This window comes from Ranitomeya imitator, chromosome 3 (genome assembly GCF_032444005.1).
Source record: "Ranitomeya imitator isolate aRanImi1 chromosome 3, aRanImi1.pri, whole genome shotgun sequence".
Classification (NCBI taxonomy): domain Eukaryota; kingdom Metazoa; phylum Chordata; class Amphibia; order Anura; family Dendrobatidae; genus Ranitomeya; species Ranitomeya imitator.
The window spans coordinates 90,100,867-90,124,325 of NC_091284.1; the positions used below are offsets into that span (position 1 = coordinate 90,100,867).

Sequence of the window (23,459 nt, forward strand, 5' to 3'; positions counted from 1 at the left end):
TATTGGACTGGTTAAAACTATTCAGAGATAAGGATATCATTTATACAAGATAATGGATGTCTGGAATTGCTGTGTCTACAGGAAAGAATGGCAGACAGATTAGACCAACACAGTAGAAGAAGCAAATGCCAAAGAAAAGTTATACAATGTGCAAATAGTAACTGGAGAAAAAAGGTCACAAGCAGCTCCTTACCTCAATACTGCAGGCGTAAGAGTGGCCTTATATAATTGATCTCACCGTGTTCACCGCAGTTCTTTGGAACAGCTGCTATTTTTAGGCTGGGGGGCCAATATCTATGTGGGGACCCCATGCCGTTTTTAAAAACTATTTAAATAATTACAAAAATTGTATTGGGGACCCGTCTTTTCTGTCTTTTCTTGATAACCAGCCTTGCTGAAGCTGACAGCTGAAGGTTGCAGCCCCCAGCTGTGAGTTTTGCCTGGCTGGTTATCAAAAATACAGGGGAACCCAAGTCGTTTTTTTTTAACTATTTATTTACAGTGCAGATGCCGCTTCATGAATACTCCCATCAGCTGCTCCTGCTCTCGCTGTTATTAGCGGCAGCAGGCGTCGGCTGATCGGAGCAGTAGTTCCATCAGCCGACACCGGTGACCGGAGTTGAACTCTATACTTCCGATCATAGCTGCACGCTCACACCGCCATTTGACAGCGTGGGAACCGCAGCTGCCTGACAACGCGACAAACAGTAACATGGACTTCCTGGTGAAGCCTGTGTTCGGTGTCTGTGCACGAACAGTAGGTGTTCGGTACGGACGCCGAACTTTACTGTTCGGGTTTGCCCATGTCTAATCATCATCTCTTCGCTGTTGGCAAAAAATTCTAAACTGGACACACAGGCATAAGAGAAGAGCCACATTGAAAACTGTTCAGTGCAGAGATTTCAGCCTATTACTGCGTGCTCACATTGACATGTAGGGGCGAGAGGGTGAAAGACATTTCTATGTCACCTAAAGCAATGGAAAGAAATACAGGTTTGCCCCCAAAAAAGCATTTTTTTATTGTCACCTGATCCCAATACAGTAAAAGTATTGCCAAACCTCCGAATTTATATCTTGTTACAAATCAAATCTCATGCACAGATTGGTACCATAAAAAATATAATAATTAATAATAATATAATATCCCCCCCTCCTCGGCTTGCTGTACGCATTCTTCGCCGTGAATCTCGCAGAGCGCTTACAGACTTTGACCGTGCGCATTGCAATGTGACCTCGCGCGTGCGAAGTATGCTTTGCCCAATTGCGGGTAAGGCCGAAAAGCAGTCTAGTGCACGCGCCAGTACTGCGCCGTACTGCTTTTCGGCTTTGCCGGTCTTCAGGCAAGCATACTGCGCACGCGCAAAATCTGTACGTGCTCTGCGAGATTCACGGCGAAGAATGCCTACAGCAAGCCGAGGAGGGGTGGAGTGAGGGAACAGAGGCAACACCCATCGGACCGGACTGAACAGATTAACATACAGCGCAGGACAAAATAAAAAGTTTTTTATGGGTGATGCATGGGGTGTCGGGGGGTTTCAAATGTAGATGTGGAATGCATACCTGACAAGCAATTAAATGATATTTTTAGCTGATAGAGCAAAAAAGTGGTGACAGGTTCCCTTTAAACTGACAGGTCATGTAACATCCTGGATGCCAGAATGTGTCTGCGTCACGCTGGGACGTCCAGAGCTTGGCCGCCGTGCGGAGAGCCGACAATGCTCAGCTTTCCTTTTCGGCTGTCTTGTCTTGTAAGAAATTTAGCGAGTTAATCATCATGTAGCGCGAGAAGAACAGGTAGACGTGGCGAAACCAAAGTAGTTGACTCCGATGTTGCAGCATTGCCTCCTGGAATAAAACCACACACAACATGAAGTTTGCATGAGAAATCGCTTTGTAAAATATAATGCAGTTGATCCAAATGAAGCCATCGATGCTGTAATCATCTGTCAGACAATCAGAGATATATAATTTTAGCCTTAAAGGGGTATTCCTATCTCCACGTCCTATCCCAATATGCCGTAGTTTTAATAATAATATTATCAAATACCTTCAATTTGACATGTAATATAGTTCTTCTAATTAGCTATGTTGCTTACCCCATGTGCAGGGAATTGCAATAACTTAGGTATCCATGGTTACAATCACTAACCGCTGTCACTATATGAGTACTCGTTTCCATGGATACCTAAGCTACTGCATTGCCTGCACATGGGGTAAGCGACAGCAAATCAGAAGAACTATGCTAAATTTGCATTGCTCTTGTCAGGAGTCCAATTCACTCCCCCGTGGTAGCCGGTCTTCACTTCTGTTCCCTACATACTCTGCCCAGCACCCTTTAGGCTCTGGCAGTTATTAGGCCATGCGACATCATGATGTGCGTCTTCAGGCCTGGTATGTTTCTGGGCACAAGGATGCCACAAAGTAAAGACCAACTGCAACGGGGAAGCGGACTGGACGCTGGACTAGGGCAGCACAAATCCAATAGCTGATTTCTAATAGTTACATAAAACAGATTAAAAAAAAGATATAACGTACATCAAGTTCAACCATGGTATGGGAAAGATGGTTGCAGGGGCCGGTGCACTCCTGACGCTTGACAATCCAGACCGGCATGGTGGCACCGCCGGACCGAACGGTGCTCTCTCCCAGGACGCTAGCAGGGGCAACTTTGCCTCTGCAGAACGGGAGAAGTGCAGCAAGACTAAAGCATAAAGCCGCTGGACATCCTCTCCTTGCTCAAAAAAATGAATAATCCCTATAAAAGGTGTTGACCAATTTTTTCATTTTACAAACTGGCCCAATGTGGTTAAAAATAAGACTAAATACATACTCACCCATTCCCTATCGCTGCCTGGGTTCCCAGATGGTCTCCTTTCCTTTGCAGCGAGGTCAGCACAGGACTGTTATAGGCAATCAGTGGCTTCAATGGTGTAAAATGCACCACTGATTGTCTGCAGCGGTCAAATGCCGACCTTTGCTGAAAGAGGAGATCAGCATGGGATCTGGGCAATGGGACGGAATCAGGTATGTGTTGCTTTGTGCCACTGTAGGCCAGTTTCTAATGCACAGCATGGACCCTTTAATCTCGTGACTACGAGACTTGTCAGTATTCATCCCACACCTTCTCTATGGCAGCCATATATAGCGTCAGTACAGTATTTGGCAGCTCGGACATGGCCATAGAGGCAGATCCTAGGCAGATCTCATCAAGGGAAAGAAATGCAGAGTTTTTGATTTTACTTTGGTGGATTCATCTACCATATTTGTCATCAAGGTTCTCGCTTTCATGTGACACAAACTCTTAAAATTAAATCAGATCTTTGTGGCTCATTAGTTATTATTTGTTTACTTGTTGATCATCCTGACGTGCCGGCACTATACGCTCATCCTGACGTGTCGGCACTATATGCTCATCCTGACGTGTCGGCACTATAAGATCATCCTGACGTGCCGTAACTATACGCTCATCCTGACGTGCCGGCACTATATGCTCATCCTGGCGTGCCGACACTATACGCTCATCCTGACGTGCCGGCACTATACGTTCATCCTGACTTATCGGCACTATACGCTCATCCTGACGTGCCGGCACTATACGTTCATCCTGACGTGCCGGCACTATACGCTCATCCTGACGTGCCGACACTATACGCTCATCCTGACGTGCCGACACTATACGTTCATCCTGACGTGCCGGCACTATACGCTCATCCTGACGTGCCGACACTATACGCTCATCCTGACGTGCCGGCACTATACGTTCATCCTGACGTGCCGGCACTATACGCTCATCCTGACGTGCCGACACTATACGCTCATCCTGACGTGCCGACACTATACGTTCATCCTGACTTATCGGCACTATACGCTCATCCTGACGTGCCGGCACTATACGTTCATCCTGACGTGCCGTCACTATACGCTCATCCTGACGTGCCGACACTATACGCTCATCCTGACGTGCCGTCACTATACGCTCATCCTGACGTGCCGTCACTATACGCTCATCCTGACGTGCCGACACTATACGCTCATCCTGACGTGCCGGCACTATACGTTCATCCTGACGTGCCGTCACTATACGCTCATCCTGACGTGCCGACACTATACGCTCATCCTGACATGCCGGCACTATACGCTCATCCTGACTTATCGGCACTATACGCTCATCCTGACGTGCCGGCACTATACGTTCATCCTGACGTGCCGTCACTATACGCTCATCCTGACGTGCCGACACTATACGCTCATCCTGACGTGCCGGCACTATATGCTCATCCTGACGTGCCGGCACTATACGCTCATCCTGACGTGCCGGCACTATACGCTCATCCTGACTTGCCGGCACTATACGCTCATCCTGACGTGCCGGCACTATACGATCATCCTGACGTGCCGGCACTATATGCTCATCCAGACGTACCGGCACTATACGCTCATCCTGACGTGCCGGCACTATACGCTCATCCTGACGTGCCGTCACTATACGCTCATCCAGACGTGCCGGCACTATACGATCATCCTGACGTGCCGGCACTATACGCTCATCCAGACGTACCGGCACTATACATTCATCCAGACGTGCCGGCACTATACGCTCATCCAGACGTGCCGGCACTATACGCTCATCCAGATGTGCCGGCACTATACGCTCATCCTGACTTGCCGGCACTATACGATCATCCTGACGTGCCGGCACTATACGCTCATCCAGACGTGCCGGCACTATACGCTCATCCTGACTTGCCGGCACTATACGATCATCCTGACGTGCCGGCACTATACGCTCATCCTGACTTGCCGGCACTATACGATCATCCTGACGTGCCGGCACTATACGCTCATCCAGACGTGCCGGCACTATACGCTCATCCTGACTTGCCGGCACTATACGATCATCCTGACGTGCCGGCACTATACGCTCATCCAGACGTGCCGGCACTATACGCTCATCCTGACTTGCCGGCACTATACGATCATCCTGACGTGCCGGCACTATACGCTCATCCTGACTTGCCGGCACTATACGATCATCCTGACGTGCCGGCACTATACGCTCATCCAGACGTGCCGGCACTATACGCTCATCCTGACTTGCCGGCACTATACGATCATCCTGACGTGCCGGCACTATACGCTCATCCTGACTTGCCGGCACTATACAATCATCCTGACGAGCCGGCACTATACGCTCATCCTGACGTGCCGGCACTATACGCTCATCCTGACTTGCTGGTACTATACGCTCATCCTGACGTGCCGGCACTATACGCTCATCCTGACGTGCCGGCACTATACGCTCATCCTGACTTGCTGGTACTATACGCTCATCCTGACGTGCCGGCACTATAAGATCTATATAGAAAATGTTCAGCACAGCCAAAAGGAGGAGGTGCACGGTCATAGGTTCCCAAGCCTTTATGAAAAATGCAAGTGACTAGCACACTCCAAAAGTGTTGTGATGCAAAGTGGGGGTTTTATTTACATACAGTATTCACAAACGTTTCGGTCGTTACTGGACCTTCATCAGTGTGCTAATATACTAGTATGCTTAGAGAAGCCCCAAGTAGCAAAGTTAGATTGCATCAATAAGAAGCCTGAAGACATATAGGTCGCGGGGGTAGGCACAAGCCGCAGAGATACAATGGTGTGTCACAAGTGACACTAACTGCTGGATGGAGCAGGAGCCACGCGGAATGTACTGCCAGTATGGGCTGCAAAATAGTGCGCATGAGGTAGAAACAAGCTACTGAGATAGTGTCAGTCCGTGACACACTACCCTATCTGCGGAATGAAGCAGGAGGCACGTGGTATGTACCGCCAGTATGGGCTGCAAAATAGTGCTCAAGGGGTAGGCACAAACTGCTGAATGAAGCAGGGGCCACACGGTATATACCGCCAGTCTGGGCTGCAAGAATAGTACGCACTATCCGCCTCATCAGCAACAGGAAGCACGCGGTGTCCACCGCAAGTGCAGGCTCACTACCTCCAATTATTTGTATGTAACCCCTTCTCATGTACAGCAGCATGGAATCAATGGTGCTATATAAATAAACAATAATAGCATAATTAGAAATGTAGTATAGTACTTCTGATGAGCTAGGTTGCTTACTCCATGTGCAGGGCATTGTAGTAACTTAGGTATCCATGGTTATGACCACTAACAGTGAACTATCACTATCTGAGTGGTCGTAATCATGGGTACCTAAGCTACTGCAATGCCCTGCACATGGGGTAAGTGACATAGCTTATCAGAAGAACTATACTACATTTCTAATTGGAGGTATTTGCTAATATTATTACACCTACTACGTATTGGGATAGAATCTTGGAGATGGAAATACCACTTTAATCTTGCAAGACCATATGATGCTAGTGAATTAACCCATAGGTGTAAAACCTGTCCTGAAAATGTGTAGATGAGTATCACTCAATGGCTGGAGGCAGAAATATAAACTGTGAGATGCTGAAACGCAAAGTTTGTTATGAAGCAGCAGAGATTTCATCCCAATACATAAAATAGAGCATTTGTTATCACACCCCAGCCCCTCCATTACAGGCGGCAGAGTCAGGTCGGAGTTACCTTGGCCCGCTTGTATTGCCTTCCCGATGATATAACGAGAACGTCATGGTGGAAGAACCAGCTGAGCGGCAGGTCCAGTACTGACACGTATTTCCTGAACATGCTCACGGATTCCAGCACCAGAACAGAACACCCTGCGCAGATCCACATGGACAGAACAACAGTTACTGTTATGCAAGTGATGAGAATAATTGCAGATTTGTAAAAAGGATTAGAAAAACATGGCCGCTTTCTTCTAGACCGGTCCCAGGCTCCTTACACCCAAACGGCACAATAACAAGAGCAGATCTGTCCCAAAGTTCAGCGTCCCCTCTATGGAGCAGCGTAGTCTGGTGTCAGATCCCATTAAAGTGGACGGGGCTGAGCTGCAATGCCAGACACAGACTGGAAGAAAAAAGCCGAAACTTTCTAATCCTTTAACTCAACGTAGAAATCATGTACAATCAGAAAATTGTCTAAAGATCTGGTGTGGGATCAATTCTAAAAGTGTAAGTCTATATCATCAGGTGTGCGTTTCCTATAATGCCCCCAATGATTACACTGCATGGTATCAGAGCCCACCCTGCTATAAAAGCTACAGGGAGCAGTCGGTGCCTGGATGATGGGTGTTAATAATTAGCAGGACGGCGGCATTGACCTCTCGTGGACCCGGTGATGGCTCAGCTGTTTGCCCACTGTGAGGTCACTGTGGATAAAAGCAGGAATATTTACATATAATGAGTGAAATTAACCAAGAGATGGAGCTCTGTGCCTAGGAAACAGCTGACAGCGGCAGAGCGCTGGCTAAGTGCCGGCTTCTGCTAAAAAAAATGCTTTTACATCTCGTTTTCTTATTGATGGAAAAGAAGAGCAGTGACTTCCCGCAGATAATAGGCCACAGAGGCCAGCAGGGTGCGCGGAGGACCGTGGTCAACCATGGCTGACGGTCAACCACGGACTGGACATTGGGAATACAGATTATGGTCCTGTGACTTCACACATAGTGCAGTCTCGTAAATGTCTGCGCCAGACCTGAATCGTGACCACTTCGGCCATTATCAGGATAATATATCATGAGACGTCACGATAGACGTCGCTGCAGCTCCATCGTTCTAACACACTTGTGGTTCCAAATTAGACCCTAGTTGTAATCTTCAGGAAGATCAGAGAATCTAAAAGTATTAAAGTGGCTCTCTCACCAGAGTTTACAATTTAACCTGTATACATCATTAAATAGATTAGACCGGATGAGGCGGACATATTTACTTTGAAAGTCCATGTCAGAATAGTTGTATAAGCGGTGCATTGAAAAGGCGATAAATCACACACAAAAAAACAACTTTACAGACACCCTATCCCCCCCCCATCAATCAACAATACAGGGCTGGATGCATCAAGCCAAGATGGAAAAATATATAGGGAATTAGTTGATATTCTGGCCAAAACAAGTAAAATGGCTGCTGTGTGAGTGATTGCTCATCAGTATTTTGCACCTGTGCTGCCTCTGTCTTTTATCAGAATGGCTGTATAGATCGGATATGAAAATGAGCTGCGGCTTGTACTTAGCAGTGTGAGATCTCAACAGGAGGGAGGAGGTACATTTAGGAGCTGTCAATAAAAATAGACTTTTCAAACAGGGGGGACATTCATGATTTGAAGATATGGGCATTGACATTTAGATGGTCATATCAATCCGGACAATCACAGCTGCTGGAAAGGAAGAAACTGCTTTTCTCCAGACAGTATGTATGTGCCACTTTAAAAAGGACTTTGGGTCTTAAGGCCCCCTCGCTCTCGCACCTATGCTCTTGATTATTATCTATGATGATCATGTCTTGGTTCAGGGCTCCACTATACTTGATAATCACTCCTGTTAGGCCAGCTTTCACATAAAGGTACCTTCACACTGAGCGACTTTAGAACGATATCGCTAGCGATCCGTGACATTGCAGCGTCCTGGATAGCGATATCGTTGTGTTTGACACGCAGCAGTGATCTGGATCCTGCTGTGACATCGCTGGTTGGAGCTAGAAGGCCAGAACTTTATTTCGTCGCTGGATCACCCGCTGACATCACTGAATCGGCGTGTGTGACGCCGATCCAGCGATGTCTTCACTGGTAACCAGGGTAAACATCGGGTTACTAAGCACAGGGCCACGCTTAGTAACCCGATGTTTACCCTGGTTACCATTGTAAATGTAAAAAAAACAAAAAAACACTACATACAGTTAGGGCCAGAAATATTTGGACAGTGACACAAGTTTTGTTATTTTAGCTGTTTACAAAAACATGTTCAGAAATACAATTATATATATAATATGGGCTGAAAGTGCACACTCCCAGCTGCAATATGATAGTTTCCACATCCAAATCTGAGAAAGGGTTTAGGAATCATAGCTCTGTAATGCATAGCGTCCTCTTTTTCAAGGGACCAAAAGTAATTGGACAATGGACTCTAAGGGCTGCAATTAACTCTGAAGGCGTCTCCCTCGTTAACCTGTAATCAATGAAGTAGTTAAAAGGTCAGGGGTGGATTCCAGGTGTGTGGTTTTGCATTTGGAAGCTGTTGCTGTGAGCAGACAACATGCGGTCAAAGGAACTCTCAATTGAGGTGAAGCAGAACATCCTGAGGCTGAAAAAAAGAAAAAATCCATCAGAGAGATAGCAGACATGCTTGGAGTAGCAAAATCAACAGTTGGGTACATTCTGAGAAAAAAGGAATTGACTGGTGAGCTTGGGAACTCAAAAAGGCCTGGGCGTCCACGGATGACAACAGTGGTGGATGATCGCCGCATACTTAATTTGGTGAAGAAGAACCCGTTCACAACATCAACTGAAGTCCAGAACACTCTCAGTGAAGTAGGTGCATCTGTCTCTAAGTCAACAGTAAAGAGAAGACTCCATGACAGTAAATACAAAGGGTTCACATCTAGATGCAAACCATTCATCAATACCAAAAATAGACAGGCCAGAGTTAAATTTGCAGAAAAACACCTCAAGAAGCCAGCTCAGTTCTGGAAAAGTATTCTATGGACAGATGAGACAAAGATCAACCTGTACCAGAATGATGGGAAGAAAAAAGTTTGGAGAAGAAAGGGAACGGCACATGATCCAAGGCACACCACATCCTCTGTAAAACATGGTGGAGGCAACGTGATGGCATGGGCATGCATGGCTTTCAATGGCACTGGGTCACTTGTGTTTATTGATGACATAAGAGCAGACAAGAGTAGCCGGATGAATTCTGAAGTGTACCGGGATATACTTTCAGCCCAGATTCAGCCAAATGCTGCAAAGTTGATTGGACGGCGCTTCATAGTACAGATGGACAATGACCCCAAGCATACAGCCAAAGCTACCCAGGAGTTCATGAGTGCCAAAAAGTGGAACATTCTGCAATGGCCAAGTCAATCTCCAGATCTAAACCCAATTGAGCATGCATTTCACTTGCTGAAATCCAGACTTAAGACGGAAAGACCCACAAACAAGCAAGACCTGAAGGCTGCGGCTGTAAAGGCCTGGCAAAGCATTAAGAAGGAGGAAACCCAGCGTTTGGTGATGTCCATGGGTTCCAGACTTAAGGCAGTGATTGCCTCCAAAGGATTTGCAACAAAATATTGAAAATAAAAATATTTTGTTTGGGTTATGTTTATTTGTCCAATTACTTTTGACCTCCTAAAATGTGGAGTGTTTGTAAAGAAATGTGTACAATTCCTACATTTTCTATCAGATATTTTTGTTCAACCCTTCAAATTAAACGTTACAATCTGCACTTGAATTCTGTTGTAGAGGTTTCATTTCAAATCCAATGTGGTGGCATGCAGAGCCCAACTCGTGAAAATTGTGTCACTGTCCAAATATTTCTGGCCCTAACTGTACTTACATTCCGGTGTATGTCGCGTCCCCCGGCGTCCGCTTCCCTGCACTGTGTCAGCGCCGGCCGGCCGTAAAGCAGAGCACAGCGGTGACGTCACCGCTCTGCTTTACGGTTGGCGCTTACACAGTGCAGGGAAGCGGACGCCGGGGGATGCGACAGACACCGGAATGTAAGTATGTAGTGGTTTTTTTTTTTACATTTACAATGGTAACCAGGGTAAACATCGGGTTACTAAGCGCGGCCCTGCGCTTAGTAACCCGATGTTTACCCTGGTTACCCGGGGACTTCGGCATCGTTGGTCGCTGGAGAGCTGTCTGTGTGACAGCTCTCCAGCGACCACACAACGACTAAACAGCGACGCTGCAGCGTTCGGCATCGTTGTCTATATCGCTGCAGCGTCGCTTAATGTGACGGTACCTTAACAGTAATGCTGTCGCGTTTTGGCATCATTGTCCAGCCACAATACCCGGACCTCTCATGATTTTACTGGACTGAAGTTAGATTACTATAAAACCCTATGGAGATCTAAGGTCAGCTCAGTAGAATTACTTATGGCACCCATAATACATCCTAAAACACAAATTAATACATGGCACGGATGAGAAGAGATCGGCCATACCTTCAGGTAACTTTCCAGAGCTGTGGAGGGATCTAGAAAAGGAGAGAGAAAGATACTGCTATAATATCAGGCAGACGACATGGGGGCACAATACCTGATCATCATAGAATATGTCTGCTATGTGCCCTAGTAATGTTCTTCTCCTGATGTATTGTAACCATAGCGACATTTATTCTACGTTCTAATATTTTTATCAATATTCACCATTGCCTGGTTATAATATCAAACACAGGCGGGTGCTACACTCTATGGCATCGGTACTCACTGGAGTCTTTCTGCATTATCTTACCGATCACCTATTGTTACGTTTTTTTCATCCTCCGGTGAGTGATCTGGCAGTCAGGGCTGTGGAGTCGGTAAGGAAAACCTCCATGATACCGATTCCAACTCTGACTCCACCAAAATGGGCTCCGACTCCACAGCCCTGCTGGCAGTGTGTAATGCTTCAATCATACAGTTGTCCTTACACCGTAGACAGCCATCAGCCGATATCTCGGATGACTGACAGCCATTGCTCCTGACACGTGAATCTATCGCTTGGCTTAACGTTCCCGTGATTTTACAAGTGAACACAGGACAAATCCACGGTCGGACAGTTCTGGCAGTGGCTTATCTACCAAGAGAACAGAAGGATCGAGCGCTTGGATTCAATCAAACGTGTTTGGGGCACTCCCAAGTCTCCCCTGAATTATACCAAGGGGCAGTCAGGAGGCCTCCATACACATTAGATGGTTGGCGGATTCAGAGAACTGGGGCCTGAAGAGCACGGCGAGTCAGAAAGATGTCCACAATGTGTAAGTGCATTTGTTGCAGACATTTCCGCATCAAAAACGTTGTATAAAAAGCACAAGTTTTTCTGCCTATTTTTGGATTTTTTTCACAGTCATTAAAATGGGTGAAAAACGCTAAGAAAATGTACATAAATCTGCAAGGAAAACATAAGCAGCGTGTGCATGAGATTTCAGAAATCTCATTCACTTTTGCTGGGACAGTAAAATACTGTTTTACTTTTTTTTTTTAAGACAAAAAAAATGGCAAAAATGCACATACCCTAAGAACACATGCATCTCAAAAGGAAGACAGGATAATGTCAAACATTCATGGGTGAAAGCACACATGGGGGAGTTAAAGGGGTATTCCCATCTCCCAGAGCCTATCCCAATATGCTGTAGGTGTATTAATAATAGTATTAGAAAATGCCTCCAGTTAGAAATGTAGCATAGTTCTTCTGATTCGCCATGTCACATTCCCCATATACAGGGCATTGCAGTAGCTGAGGTATTAGTGATGAGTGAACGTGCTTGGATAAGGTGTTATCTGAGCATGCACTCTCTTTCAAGCCACATATCCAAGCCCTCGCCTCCTAATGCCATCTCAAACTCAAAAATATTTCCCGGATCCGCGCATTCCTTGACCGCGACACCACAAAAAGATTAGTGCATGCCCTTATCAACTCCCGCCTGGAATACTGCAACCTCCTACTCTCTGGCCTCCCCTCTAGCACTCTGGCACCACTCCAATCCTTCCTACACTCTGCTGCCCAACTAATCTACCTGTCCCCCTGCTATTCCCCAACCTCTCCCTTATGCCAATCCCTTCACTGGCTTCCTATCGCCCAGAGACTCCAGTTCAAAACCCTCACAATGACATACAAAGCCATCCACAACCTGTCTCCTCCATACATCTGTGACATGGTCTCCCGTTACCTACCTACACGCAACCTCCGATCCTCTCATGATCTCCTTCTCTACTTCCCTCTCATCTCTTCTTCCCACAACCGCATCCAAGCCTTCTCCCGTGCTTCCCCCATACTCTGGGACTCTCTACCACAACACGTCAGGCTCTCGCCTACCATAGAAACCTTCAAAAAGAACCTGAAGACCCACCTCTTCCGACAAGCCTACAGCCTGCAGTGATCCTGAAGTTACTGAACCGCCGCGCAACCTGCTCTACTCTCTCCTAATGTATCCTCACCCATCCCCTGCAGACTGTGAGCCCTCGTGGGCAGGGTCCTCCCTCCTTATGTACCTGTGTGCCTTGCTTTTTGCTCATATTTATTGTATTTGTCTATATTTGCCCCTTTTCACATGTAAAGTGCCATGGAATAAATGGCGCCACAAAAATGTATAATAATAATAAATGCTCAAGTGCTAATAGAGTGTCTTCGGCGTACTTGAATACTATGTTCGAGTCCCCGCCGTCTGCATGTCTCGTGGCTGTTCGATATCCGCAACACTTACAGGGACTGAGTGCTCAGATAACGCCTTATCCGAACACACTCGCTCATCACTATTAGGTGTCCACGGTTACAACCACTAACGAACATTATATATGAGTGGTTGTAACCATGGATACCTAAGCTACTGCAATGCCCTGCACATGGGGAAAGCGACATAGCGAATCAGAAGAACTACACTACATTTCCAATTGGAGGTATTTACTAATATTATTACATTACACCTACTACATATTGGGACAGGATCTTGGAGATGGGAATACCCCCTAACTGTCCCTCCAGCAATAGAGTCCCTCCTATACCATCCTAACAACAGGTATCGAGTGCTGCTGGAGGGAACCATAAAAACAATCTGAAAGGGATGAAACTTTATTTTTAATTAACCTATCAATCCCCTTTACAACCTATAACTTCCTCTTTACGTGGCACAATTATGGAACTACTACCAACCTATGTTCATCACTTGTTAGATTGGGAATGTTTAGTTTCCCTTTATACGTATGTCGGATCAAATATTTTGCAGTAAACTGAATTTTATTAAAAAAAATAAAAAAAATCACATAAATAACATAACACATTTTAACATTATGATAGAAGTTTACAAAATTGCATTCATTTAAAGAGGTTGTCTGGTGAAAACGAGTTATCCAGAGTATAGGTGATAATTTACTGATCAATGGGGGTCCGGCCGCCGGGACCTGCCCCGATAGGCACATTTTTATCCCACTTATAAAATGGACCTATGCTTCTGCTGCTGGTGGCTCCTGCTATGTGGCTGCTGGAAAACGCTGAACGCAGCGCTCAGAAGCCACATAGAGAATGAAGAAGGTCAACCATGCGCACTGTCTCTCCATTCTTACAAAGATAAAAGTGACCCATTCTACTGATTGGCGCCCAGCAGTCGGACCCCACTGATCAATAAGTTATCCCCTATCCTGTAGATATGTAATAATTTGTTTTCGCCAGTCAAGCACTTAAATGTGAATGGTGTAATACTTTATTTTACCTGTGGGGGCACTGCAGGAGAATTGCATACTTATTCCCAGGCTTCCCTTCAGATCACAACTGATCTTTCATTCGTGGAACATCCTTTGATTAGAGGAACATTTCTACCAAAAAGTAATTGTCTCAAATTGACAACCCCTTAAACTCTTCCTACATGCCAGACAGCTCATTCCATAAATAGCACTGTACATTTTTCATTAATATGATGGTTCTCCAGGCAGTAATCTTTCAGTCTGGTATTTTCCAGAACTGTCTGCAAAACACAACCCCATTTTCAGGAGCGGCTGTGAAAAGGCAGTGTGGAAAAGTGAGTGATCACGATGAAGTGTTCTTCGCCAGCACATAGCCGATGGCAAAGGAAGCTGTAAACTGGAGAAATGATCATAATGACACCATGACTGCTCATTTTCCTTTTCTTAAATTCCGACCTGGCTTGTGATTCCAGTTAGGCAAAGTCTCCTAAGAGAGAACACCTTCTTATTATCTGACTGTGGGATCCAGGCCAACTAGAGGAAAGGTTCCACTTTTCAGAAGCCCAACTAAGGTATATTGCGGTAACCCAGGATTGGGGTGTTGTAACCTAAACTGTAAAGTTATGTTGTATTACCGAACAGCCTCGGGGAAATCCCATCTCAAATTGAATGAGATCAGGTGATATGGTCCCCCGATTATCGTCACATCCCCCTTATTCTGTTATGCAAGGGAAAGGGTCTCCCTAATATGCTTAGCCATTGAGTCTGGACTTTACCAATTGCTCCTTCCAAATCTACTAAAGTCAATAGATTGTTTGCTGGTGTTGTCCTAAGTTACAACACATCCCAGGTTGCGCACAGAGTAGTCACTGACTAGCAGAGCGAGCTAAGGGATAGACCTACACAAGCAAACCAGAGATATCAAGACAATGACAAGTTCATAACGAAAGTACGAAGTCAGGAAAGGCCGATAACTCAAGCCAAGCAGACAGGTAAATAAAAAGTCAAATAGACCAAAGTCAAACCAGAGGGGCACTTACACTGGGTTTACAAAGATCGATTGCGGCCATCAAACAAAAGCCGATCAGCTATATTCAGGATAATCGGCGGTAGTTTAGGCCAGCCGATCGCAATCCTAGGCACACAGAACAATCAATATTATGATCTTTCTGTGAGCATTGATTATCACATTATTGACAGCACATCTGTTTACACAGGATGAATTGCCGCTGATCAATTGATTTAAGCCAGCTTAAAGGGAACCGGTCATCAGTTTTTTTATATATCAACTAAAACTATCACCTTATTCAGTGCCTGTGCTGCATTCCATAAACACTCATAACTCCCCCTGTATACACCCTAAAAAATTTTTTTAAGTCTACTGCATCTTGAAGCTCGCCTCCAATAGACATATACGGCCGTAAATGACGACAGAGCACACTGTGACTCCGTCTCCGTCACTATAGCCAATTGCCTCGTCAGCATGGATGCCAGAATCCCATTTCGCAGGGGTTCAGACGTGAGCTGCGAATGAGCCACTGCATGTAGGGTCAAATGTTGTATGAACATATAGACAGCATAAGAGGTTTATCCATAAGAATGAAATAGTCAAGGAACGGGTGGGTCGCAACACCAGACAGCTGCTCAATGAAAAGGAATCTGTCAGAACGATCCACAAGCCCCAAACTGTTTATCTGATCATGTTGATCTGTGAAACATCATGTCACCCACACCTTTACTAATGTAATCTGTTGCTTCTTGGTTATATTAATGTACAAATTAGGCTTAAGTGTTCTGATAAGAACGTCCTCCCAGCCTCTTTCCGCCAGCACTGCTCTCCGGCCAGCCTTACCTCTTCTGCTTGATTGACAGCTCACAGGCTGCCAAGAAAAGCTAGTGACCTGTCAGCTCCACAGAGGAAGGTGGCATTGGGTAGGGAACATGGCGGGAGAGGCCAAAGCTTGAGAAGTGCTTTGACACTCCCAGAGTACCTAAACATCAAATTGATGAGTAAAAGTGTGGATGACATTAACTTTTAGAGAGCAACAAGTTTGAGGAGCGGTGAGGGATCGAGTCTGTGGGAAGGGCGGAACATTCTGACAGATTCCCGTCAAGCCACCAGACAGTATAAGATTAATACAAAATTTGTCACAGACTAAAGAAAAGACTTATAAACAGAGTATGGGTACAGATGATTGGCAGCTGAACCCATCCTGTGATTAGTCCACTGACCAGCTCACCTGACGGCTGTGCCCATCATATCTACCAGCACCACCAGTGTGGCCAGTGGCAGCACCAGACAGAATATGATGGAGTAAGTTTGTGAACGGAGAACTTGATGCAGTAAAGTGGACTGTCACAGCTCCATACTTTACAGAGTAGCAAATCTAAACCCTGCTTAGAATTTTGATTTCTTAAAATCAAAATGAGAATGATGTCCATCACACTGATATCCTCAGGAAATTGGTCAATCCTATCCGATCCAATTATATCCAATCCAAGATGCACAAATACAACACAGGAAGTGTCTTATTGTTTATATCCCCAAAGCCTAGACTCAATGGACTCAATTTACTGTTGTATTTGAGGATTTTTTTTTAGTTTTGTGTTTGTTGCTCTTTTTTTCATATGTGACAATGTCATTTTTCCATTATCACTTTTTTTTTCAGTTTATTTTATGTGTATCCCAGATTTTTCTTTTTTGTTTACTTTTGCCATCATGTGTGGAGTTTAGGGTGCCCAGATGTTTTCCTTTCATTTATCATTTATGACTTTTCGAAAAGTCACTAAATTTGCTGCAAATATACTCCAGGTCTCCACTGGAGTAATTTCATGCACGCCAGGAATTTTGGCAATTTTTTTTACCCATGTTGTGAAATAAGCAACATTTTGCACTAAAATGTTGCAAAAAGGAGTAAAGACAAATATAAAGATCATTTTTTAATTTGGACAAAATTCACAAATTAATTTTAAAAAATGTGGTCACAAAAAACGACAACAAATGCAAGACAAAACAGAAAAGTGCCTTAAAAAAAAATGCTAGTGATTTTACCATTTTACCTAAATGCTTTCAGCCTCATGAGAAAGAAGGTCAATGGACTGTGTGTAACCAAAAATGAGTGATCGGAGGGCTTTCCAGCAAGCAAAGAGTTCACAAGCTAATGAAAAAAAATTGGTGGTACCGCTAGAAAAGATTTAATATAATTTGACTGTGGGTACATGTGAAACGAACGTGCACCTCGTAATTAGCATCACAATTATCAACAACCTTTAAATCAGTTAGTCTGCCATTGTAGAGGGAGAAAAGTAGTCACTGTGCTGTTTGGCATCATGGTATGTACTACACTGAATATGGATTAAGGAAAGCTAAAGGTACCTTCACACTCAGCAACTTTACAACGAGAACGACAACGATCCGTGACATTGCAGCGTCCTGGATAGCGATAGCTGTGATATCGCTGGTCGGAGCTAGAAGTCCAGAACTTTATTTGGTTGTCAGGTCGGCGTGTATCGTCGTGTTTGACAGCAAAAGCAACGATGCAACGATGGAGCTAACAACCAGCGAGAACGATAAGTGAGTCGCCGTTACGTCACTGGATCGCTCCTGCATTATTCTGGAGCTGCTGTGTTTGACGTCTCTACAGCGACCTAAACAGCGACGCTGCAGCGATCGGCTCGTTGTCTATATCACTGCAGCGTCGCTGAGTGTGACGGTACCTTTAGGAGAGAGTTGTCACAGGAGATAAAGAAAATTATATAAGACCATCGTCAAAAATCTTCATGTTCCTGTTACTACAATTGCACATATTAAAGGGGTTGTCTACTACTAGGACAATCCCTCTCTCATTCCCCATGTTTGGCCCCGATAAAATAAAAACACCCGCAATCAAGAGGAAGTGGGAGCTGCGACTGCTCACGTCACTGCCGGGCTGGAACGCATGCTTGCACTGCGTTCCAGGTGCCCCCGCCTCCCACTGCGGTCGCGTCAGCTGACTGCGGCGCCGGGGGTCACAAGGGGCGGCAGTGCCTGGCAACCTCCAAAGCGGACATGCGTCACACCACGCCCACCCCTATTCTCATTGGCCATTCTTCCATTTTAAACTGTACCCTACCTCGATGACGCCACCCCCTGACGAAAGCAAACGTCGAAACACGTGTTTGGGTGGATGCATTCTTCTTTTCTCCTTTTGCCACTCTATGGAGTGTACGGCTTATTGTGGTCATATGGACAGATACTCCAGTCTCTGCTTAGGAACTCTGCAGCTCCTTCAGGCTTACCTTTGGCCTTTTTGCTGCCTCTGATTAATGCCCTCCTTGCCTGGGTTGAGAGTTTTGGTAGGGGGCCCTCTATTGGCAGCTTCTTGTACTTCTCAACAACTTTGTCCCTGACTTGCTTAGAGATCTCATTGGTCTTCATGGTGTTTGGATAGTGATGCCTCTTGCTTGATGATGTTGCAGCCTCTGTAGCCTTTCAGAAAAGGTAAAGTGTATATACTGACACACAGGTGACGCTTAGATTGCACACAGGGCGACTTCCTGTCACTAAGCATGTGACTTACGAAGGGAATTGCTTGCACCAGACATTTTTTTGGGCTTCATATTAGAAGGGGTGAATACACATGCACATGCCAATTTTTAGTTATTTGATCCCACAAATTTAATTTATGTCCAGAAACACAGTGTCTGCAAATTCAGATTCTGGTTTGGCTATTATCCTAAGTCATGTGACAAAGCTCGTTAGAAAGTCGATAATGACTGTTAGGATTGCTACTTCCTATAGGTGGCACTAGAGTTCTAGTCCTCTTCCTCTCTGAAGAGACAATTTTTATATTTCCCAGGGGAGCATTGCGGTTTAAAAGTCCCCTCACTTTGGCATGTCAGGCTTGACATGTCACACTCTACAAGGAGAAACGTTACCCCTTGGATCATCGCACCATCAGTCACTGTCTTGGAACTTCATGGTAGATGATTGAGGAAGAAACCATTGTTGAAAACAAATTTAAAACAAAGCGAGACTGGAATTTGTCAAAATGCAAACTGACAAATCATAAACTTTCTGGGAGTACGTCCTTTGAACAGATGAGGCAAAATTGGAGATTTTTGGCAACAAGTCACATCAGCTCTATGTTCACAGACACCAAAATGAAGTTATTTAATTGACTATTGTGAGTTTTTCTTACTTTACGAAAAGGTACCAATAATTTTGTCCATGTGTGTGATTCAACCAGTGGACGCTGCTATTTGCTTTAAATTCCCCTGCCATTTGGTCATCATCCAACACATTGACGTTGAAAGTTTGCTAGGCCAGGAGAACCTGTTTGTTAGTAGCTTTCCACTCTGGCTTGTAGATGGAGTCCCAGGGAAGAGAAGTCCAATCTCTGATGCTCCCACTCCGTTAAAATTGACGTTGACATTTTTTGTCCACCCATTTATTTTTGGATGGTACCTCTCCATGGCGGTGGTTAGGGAGCCACATATGGCTCCTGGGCGTTCATGCCTATGGTTGCCCATCAGATGTGCCCTTCGGGTAGCATAGTTCACACGTGGCCACAGCACTAGTAGAGTCAAGACCAGATCAAACACATACAACTTTTGCAGTTCTCATTCTATTAACATGAATCCCGTATTACATTGCTCATTTTTGAGAAAATATAGATCCATTTCTTGCGGGGATCATAAAAGGATTTTGTGGAGTTATGATACATCTGGATTGGTTTTGTTTCTTCAATAGTAAAACTTTATATGACAAGAACATCAAATACAAAGATTTTCCAGCTGAGAGAACATTCAGACCTGCAGGAAAAATTTTCTGGGATAATTAGCTGGACCCATCATGAAGTAGTTACGACTCGGGAACAATCACTGATCATTGTTTGCAGACACCAACACAAGAAGATGGCATAAAGGAACACGAGGTTTGTGAATACAGCGTTAACAAAGAAGAAAATCAAACTTGACCTGTGGACTAATTGAAGGTGTCCTGCGCTCCGGCTTATTACACTGCATGTAGTGCCTGCTTCCAAGCTTGATGGTATCGAGGTATAACAGATGTATCCGTTGTATTAACATTTTAAGTTCAGATTTATGTTTAAAATCTGTAAGATTCTCTTTAATAAGCATAAGTTCTCTACCTTTAGGCTGGTTTTACACTTGCCGTGTTTTTTCGGCCCGTTTTTGCAGCTTCAATGCATTTCTATAGCGCCGCAAAAACGGGCCATAAGAATTTGTAGGAGCGCCACACGCCGTAAGGCCGTACAAAAATATCGAGCTTGCTCAATATATTTCACGGCTTATGGACATGGGCCCCATTGAAAATCAATGAGCCTGCAAAAACAGCGAAAGCTTGTTTTTGCGGAATGACGGTTTTTTTTTTCCAATACTTACGAATGCGGTCCGTTATTGCGGCAGACTGTAAAAATTGCGGCGATACGGCCCGCAAAAAAGGGCCGCAATAACGGGCCGCAAAAAACCTGGTTAATGTAAAAGAAGCCTTATAGCATAAAGAAGTCCCAAAAGGAAGAGTGGGGGTGCATGCTTTTCAAAATCCTTTAAAGGGGTGGTCCAATCCAAATTGATAAGTCTGCAGTTACTCGGTGTGGCTGCAAACTTATGAATCTGTGCGCTGCTGGGATTTGCCGGTGTCTAACCCGGGACAGGAGGGTATGTACGAGTTATAGATACTCCCAACGCTTGTATGGAGCGAGACGGCGCCCTCTTGTCAGCAATGCCTACTAAATGGCAGCGTCACTAGATGGGGCGCGGGCTAGCTCTATACAAGTGTATGGAGCGAGGCCATGACCACTGGCCAGGAGCATGTATAACTCATACATATCCGTTCCCTGATCAAAAACCGGCAAAACCCCGCAGCGCACAGAGCGTGTGCGGGGGAGATTCTTAAATATGCAGTCACATACAGTGACTGCAGACTCATCGATTTGGACCGGACAACCCCTTTAATAGAGAAAAGTTCCCTAAAAATGAGCAGATCATAGACTGCCAGCAGTTCCGGCACAAAGCATTCAAACCTTTACCGATCAATGGTTGTATAAATGCCCGTTTACACAGGCAGACCAAAGCAAACGGTGAGTACTGAGCCATCTGTAATAGATCGCCCAGTGCGCATAGTCTACCATGGTTCTTGGCACTGCGAGTCCTGTTTACACAGAACCATGCACCACTGAGAACAATGATTTTTTTTTTTGAGCTACGCAAAAAATAATTTCACCGGATGTTCATAAGGTGAGCGGCAGCCTGTTTACACCGCAAGATAATCGTGAAACAAGTGTTTTTAAGAACGTTCATTGACGATTGTATTTCAATGTAAATGCAGCTTAATTCTCCTGATTGGAGGAAACACTTGTGAACTCAAAACGTTCTTTATTAATATCTTTATTAATATATAAAAGGGTTTTCTAAAGCAATCACTTTAATTAAAAATCCTACACTAATGCTATAAAAAATATTTTGTACGAGAAAGGTTTGGATTGGACAAATCAACAGTAGATGGAGCAAGAAAGGACACAACCACTTTCAAAACAAAATGTGCTCTGAACAGTAGACTCTTCCCCTTCCCCACTCCACTGGTTACTTACAATTACCAAGAAAGCAGCAAAAATTAAATTATATATTCCAACGTGCAATTAAAGGAGACCAGTCAGCTTGTATATAGATATGGAATTAGTGCTATGGCTGTCTAGGCTCTTATTTCCCAACAATATTGATACCTTTCCTACAGACATCCCATGTGCCAGTGATAAGAAACCTAGAATTGAAACCATATGCAAATAAGGCTGGAAGTGCACAGTAGGTGTATCAGTGCACATGTACCGCTTACTCCAAGTGCATTTATCCCTAGTGCACTCTGAACCTAATTTGCATATCGCTTCTACACTAGATAGATTTCTCATGACTGTCATAGAATCTCTACAAAAATGGTAGAATTTTTATTGGGGGACAACACAGCCATACTACTACTCCCATATGTAAAACGTACTGAAACTTCTCATTTAAGAAAAAAAACAAAAGAAAATATAAGAAAGTTGGCCCCAAGTAGGCCCTTTTCCTTTCCAACATAAAACCAAAGAGAGGAATAGACGTAGAGCCCAAGATAGTAAAAATATAATGATTTATTAGGTACAATTTTATAAATAATGTAGTCAATATATAAAAATCTTAATGAAAAAAAGGGGTAATAAGTACAGTCATGGTGGAAAGTATAGGCATCCTTGAAATTGTTCCAGAAAATGAAGTATTTCTCCAAGAAAATTATGTTTCGTTATACATATGTTTATTTCCTTTGGGTATATTGGAACAGCAAAAAAAAGAGAAAAAAAAGGCAAATTAGACATAATTTCACACAAAACCCCAAAAAGGGCTGGACAAAATTGCTGGTGTCTTTTCAAAATTGTCGGTAAACAACTTTGTCTCAAGCATGTGATGCTTATTCAAGCTCACCTGTAGCAAGTAACAGGTGTGAGCAATATGAAAATCACACTTGAAACTAGATTAAAAGGGGAGAAGTTGATTCAATCTTTGCATTCGGTGTCTCTGTGTGCCACACTAAGTATGGAAAACAGAAAGAGGAGAAAAGAACAGTTTGAGGAATTGAGAGCAAAAATTGTTGAAAAATATCAACACTATTCAGAGATCTAGATGTTCTTTTGTCCATGGAGTGCAATATAATCAATAAGTTTTAAACTTATGGCATTGTAGCTAATCTCCCTGCATGTGGACGGCATAGAAAAATTGATAAAAGGTTGTAATGCAGGATAGTCCAGATGGCAGATAAGCAGCCAAAATACTGTGATGAGACCGAGATAGAGCTTTTTGGTAAAGGATATGATTCTACTGTTTACCAAAAACAGAATGAGGCCTACAAGGAAAAGAACACAGTACTTACAGTCAAATACGGTGGGGGTTCAAAGATGTTTTGGGGTTCTTTTGCTGTCTCTGGAACTCGGTACCTTGACTGTGTGCAAGGCATCATGAAATATGAAGATTACCAAAGGATTTTGGGTGGCAATGTTGTGACCAGTCTCAGAAAGTTGGGTTAGCATCCCAGGTCCTGTGTCTTCCAGCAGGACAATAACCCCAAACATACTTCAAGAAGCACCCAGAATTGGATGGAAACAAAGCTCGGGAGAGTTCTGAAGTGGCAGCAATGAGTCCGGATCTAACCCCCATTGAAC

General features: G+C 44.4%; 1 protein-coding gene across 1 annotated transcript in view; it reads right to left on the bottom strand.

The window, feature by feature from the left end:
• Positions 1–994: 994 nt before the first annotated feature.
• PIGL (phosphatidylinositol glycan anchor biosynthesis class L) overlaps positions 995–23,459 on the bottom strand; it is a 207,325-nt gene continuing 184,860 nt past the window's right edge. The window contains exons 5-7 of the mRNA XM_069761105.1: positions 11,059–11,090; positions 6,584–6,717; positions 995–1,845 (exon numbers count right to left, since the gene is read on the bottom strand). Coding sequence (XP_069617206.1) covers positions 1,720–1,845; positions 6,584–6,717; positions 11,059–11,090 — 292 coding nt within the window. The 3' untranslated portion in view covers positions 995–1,719. The remainder of the gene's footprint in view (positions 1,846–6,583; positions 6,718–11,058; positions 11,091–23,459) is intronic.